The sequence below is a fragment of the Hoplias malabaricus genome, chromosome 7, assembly GCF_029633855.1.
Source record: "Hoplias malabaricus isolate fHopMal1 chromosome 7, fHopMal1.hap1, whole genome shotgun sequence".
NCBI classification, from domain to species: Eukaryota; Metazoa; Chordata; class Actinopteri; order Characiformes; family Erythrinidae; genus Hoplias; species Hoplias malabaricus.
Genome location: NC_089806.1, coordinates 10,784,829 through 10,787,940, shown reverse-complemented (window position 1 = coordinate 10,787,940; position 3,112 = coordinate 10,784,829). Strand labels below are relative to the sequence as shown.

At 40.2% G+C, this 3,112-nt stretch overlaps 1 protein-coding gene across 1 annotated transcript; it reads right to left on the bottom strand.

Moving 5' to 3' along the window:
* Positions 1–333: 333 nt before the first annotated feature.
* LOC136702252 (protein yippee-like 5) lies at positions 334–2,672 on the bottom strand. The gene is made up of 3 exons (XM_066677226.1): positions 2,438–2,672; positions 1,510–1,654; positions 334–1,317 (listed from the first exon to the last, which is right to left on the bottom strand). Exons 2-3 carry the CDS (start codon positions 1,648–1,650, stop codon positions 1,093–1,095), a joined length of 366 nt encoding a protein of 121 aa, XP_066533323.1. The 5' UTR covers positions 1,651–1,654; positions 2,438–2,672; the 3' UTR covers positions 334–1,092.
* Positions 2,673–3,112: the final 440 nt, after the last annotated feature.

Below are 3,112 nucleotides of genomic sequence, written 5' to 3'. Positions count from 1 at the left end.
TGAATGAACGAATGAAAGAGCATATATTTTTTAAAATATGTCATTTGACCCATCCAGGAGTCACTGCATTTACTTATTTATTTTCTTTTGATCCTGTAGGGGAGTTATTTTTTTAATATTATAATCAAAAGTATATAAATGTATAATTACATGTACAACAGTTATTACATTTTGCTAAGTGTTTTTTCCTAAATATATTAATTGAAAACAAAAAAGGGATCCTGTCCTAATAAAAAGTGATGTACGTGCATTTTATTTACAATATGTTTTAATTACACTCAAAAATAAAGAATTAAATCAATCCAAACGCTCTGGATTTGACCAGGAATCTTTCTAAGTTGAAAGCAGCTGTTTTTATTAACAGCATGTGTCAGATTTTCAGGAAATTTATCTTAAGATTTCAAAAAGAAGCTCAAGCAAGACCATTCACTTTATTAAGTTCGAATGAACACAGGAGTATTGTTTACGCATCAAAGACAAAAGACAAAACAAAGAATATTACTCAAATCACTCAAACTAAAACAAGAACTCAGAGAGAAAGAATAATGCTAATTAAAACAATGTTGTACTGAATATCACACCATTTACGTGGCGATGAATGATTCTTACTATCCACCAATTTCACAATGATGCGTACAAACAGCCAAGGAACATAAGCCGGGGAACGTTAGCTCTGTATCTTCACCCTTCTCAGTCTGTTCTTTGGGGGCTGAATAGAGAACACGCAGAAGAAACGAAATTGAAGGCCTATTCAACATCAGTCTGGGCCAAATTTGCCATTGTACTCTTCTGAACTAGGAAATGCACCCTGCAGTTTCAAAAGCCTGTTTATATAACCTCTAGCTACGGTAGCTTTTAAGGGATGGCCCAAAATCCATCTGCAAATATAGATTTCAATTGAACACCCACATTTTATTGGCTGACGGTGGCATTTTTCAAGCCATAGAGGAGCTGCTGTTTTGTCTTTTAGACCTTTTCAGTCTCGAAGCCAGGCTGGACCTGTTGGTGAGAAGCGGATGCGTTGTTCAGATCGATGATGGAGACAGAGGTGACTGAAATTAGCTCTGTGTGTTTTCGAGCAGAGAAAAAGCCTCAGGAGGCATCTGAGGGCACATGTTCCTCAAAGCCCTCGCTCTCTCTCACCAGCGCCCTCTCCAGGATCACTCGGCCTTCTTTGTATCTCTGGCTGTCCTCCGTGGCAAACTCATAGATCCAGCCCAGTTTGCTGTTGCAGTTCTTGCAGCTGACATCTCGCACCATGTGTCTGCCCGTCAGCATCACTCTGTCCTGCACTTCACTGTACTGCAAGTTCACCACCTGAACCAAAGAAAAGAAACTGAACAGTCGGCCAAATAACACCAAGTGTAATGAACGGTTTACTGTAAGAAACAGAATAATGGACAAGGTTTGTGTAGAGATGTAACCGTATGTTTTTAGGAGCAACACTGGCATCCCACAAATTATTAGAAGTACCTACAATTATGGTGGCAGAAAAGTAACTGAGCTCACCTTGTTGAAGAGAAAGGCTCGACCTGTGGCTCCAGTGAAGCGTGTGGAGATGAGTTCAGAGCGGTTTGTCAGAATCGTGTCACAGTTGGCACACGAGAAGAGACGAGTGCCTCCGATGTGGTCCAGGAAGATACGGCCCATTGCACTGCCAGAAACAATAACAAATAAATCAGTTGAATGTTTGTGGAAACCTGCTCTTCCAACACTTCTACAGAAATGAAGAGGAATAACCGAGAGTTTGTTTGATTTTGCAGCAATAAGAGCCTCTATTCTCCTGGGAAGTCTTTACACTAGATGTTGGAACATATCTGTCAGGGTTTGACTGAATTCAGCCACAAGAGCATCGCTGAAGTCAGTTACTGATAATGGATGATTAGATCTGGAGCACAAACACCACCCCAACTCATTCCAGAAAACATCTCCACTGCTCCACAGCCCCAATGGGGTTATATGACTGTAACCCACACCGGGAATGACTTACTTTTCGTTTCTTTTTAAAATAAAACACGTAGTGTCATATTCTGTAGCTGTGCTATTGGTTTAACTAACATTTAGAAATGTAATTAATATCCAGTGTAGGTAATGAAAGGTGTATTATGGCATAAGGCTCCTTGGTACTCATTTGTATTTAGTCATTGATTATTTGTAGCAACACTAAATGTATAATTGAAGGCAGACTGAATATAAACATTCACGGACTGATATCCTACAGCGCACATCCTGTTCCTGTGTTGTATTTCACCTCGCAAAAGAGCGAAATGTCGGACCCTGTTGCATCAATAGGACGTTGAACACACAGTGGAGTGCAGCAGGTGATATTTAGTGTTTAATGCGTCGGTAAACGCCATTTTACGAGCTATTAAACAGAGGAAACCACAAAAACAAACCCGTCCTCGGCTCAGACCGCGGCTGACGGACACCGTCTCACCTTTCTTTGTTCAAACTCAGTCCACGACTTTAAAGAAGAAATATCTCTGTAACAGAACACAAACAATCCTGCCCCCGCTTGTTCTCTCCGTGTCCTCTCCCTGTCCCTGTTTGTCCTCGTCTGTCTCTGTTAGTCTCTCTTTTCTCTTCCCTTCTCCCTCCCTCTCTCTGTTTTGTTGTTGTATTGCACTCAGCTGTTCCGCAGCCTGCGTCACTTCCGGTGCTGCGTATAATCGTCCCTTCGACAAAATAACGCACCCCCCTTTTGCGCATGTCTCTCTCTCTCTAATTTATTTATAGAGCACATTTCATGCACAAAGGCAATTCAGAGTGCTTTACGAAAAGAGTATGTGGATATTAAAACTGTAAAAATATAAAAGGTAATCATCACAATAAGATTCAATAAAGTAATAAAACAAAAAGCAATTAAAATAATTAGAATATTGCCCTGTAAAGTCATGGCAACCCCTACAGGGTGTGTCCCTGCCTTGTGCCTAATGATTCCGTGTAGGCTCCGGACACACCGCACCCCTGAACTTGATAAAGGCTAACAGAAAATAAATTGAAATATTGCAATAAAAAATGAGAATATGTAATACATTTAGTATGCATCTAGTTAAATAAACATACACTGTAGTATGGTATTAAATGCAGCATTAAGCAAAGTCACAAGAAC

What these genes read in the sequence shown, in the direction of transcription:
- LOC136702252 (XM_066677226.1), bottom strand. Translation starts at nt 1,650, where the DNA reads ATGGGCCGTATCTTCCTGGACCACATCGGAGGCACTCGTCTCTTCTCG. An exon ending in GAGCCTTTCTCTTCAACAAG is followed by an intron (nt 1,318 to 1,509) that starts GTGAGCTCAGTT and finishes TCTTTGGTTCAG; the next exon opens with GTGGTGAACTTGCAGTACAG.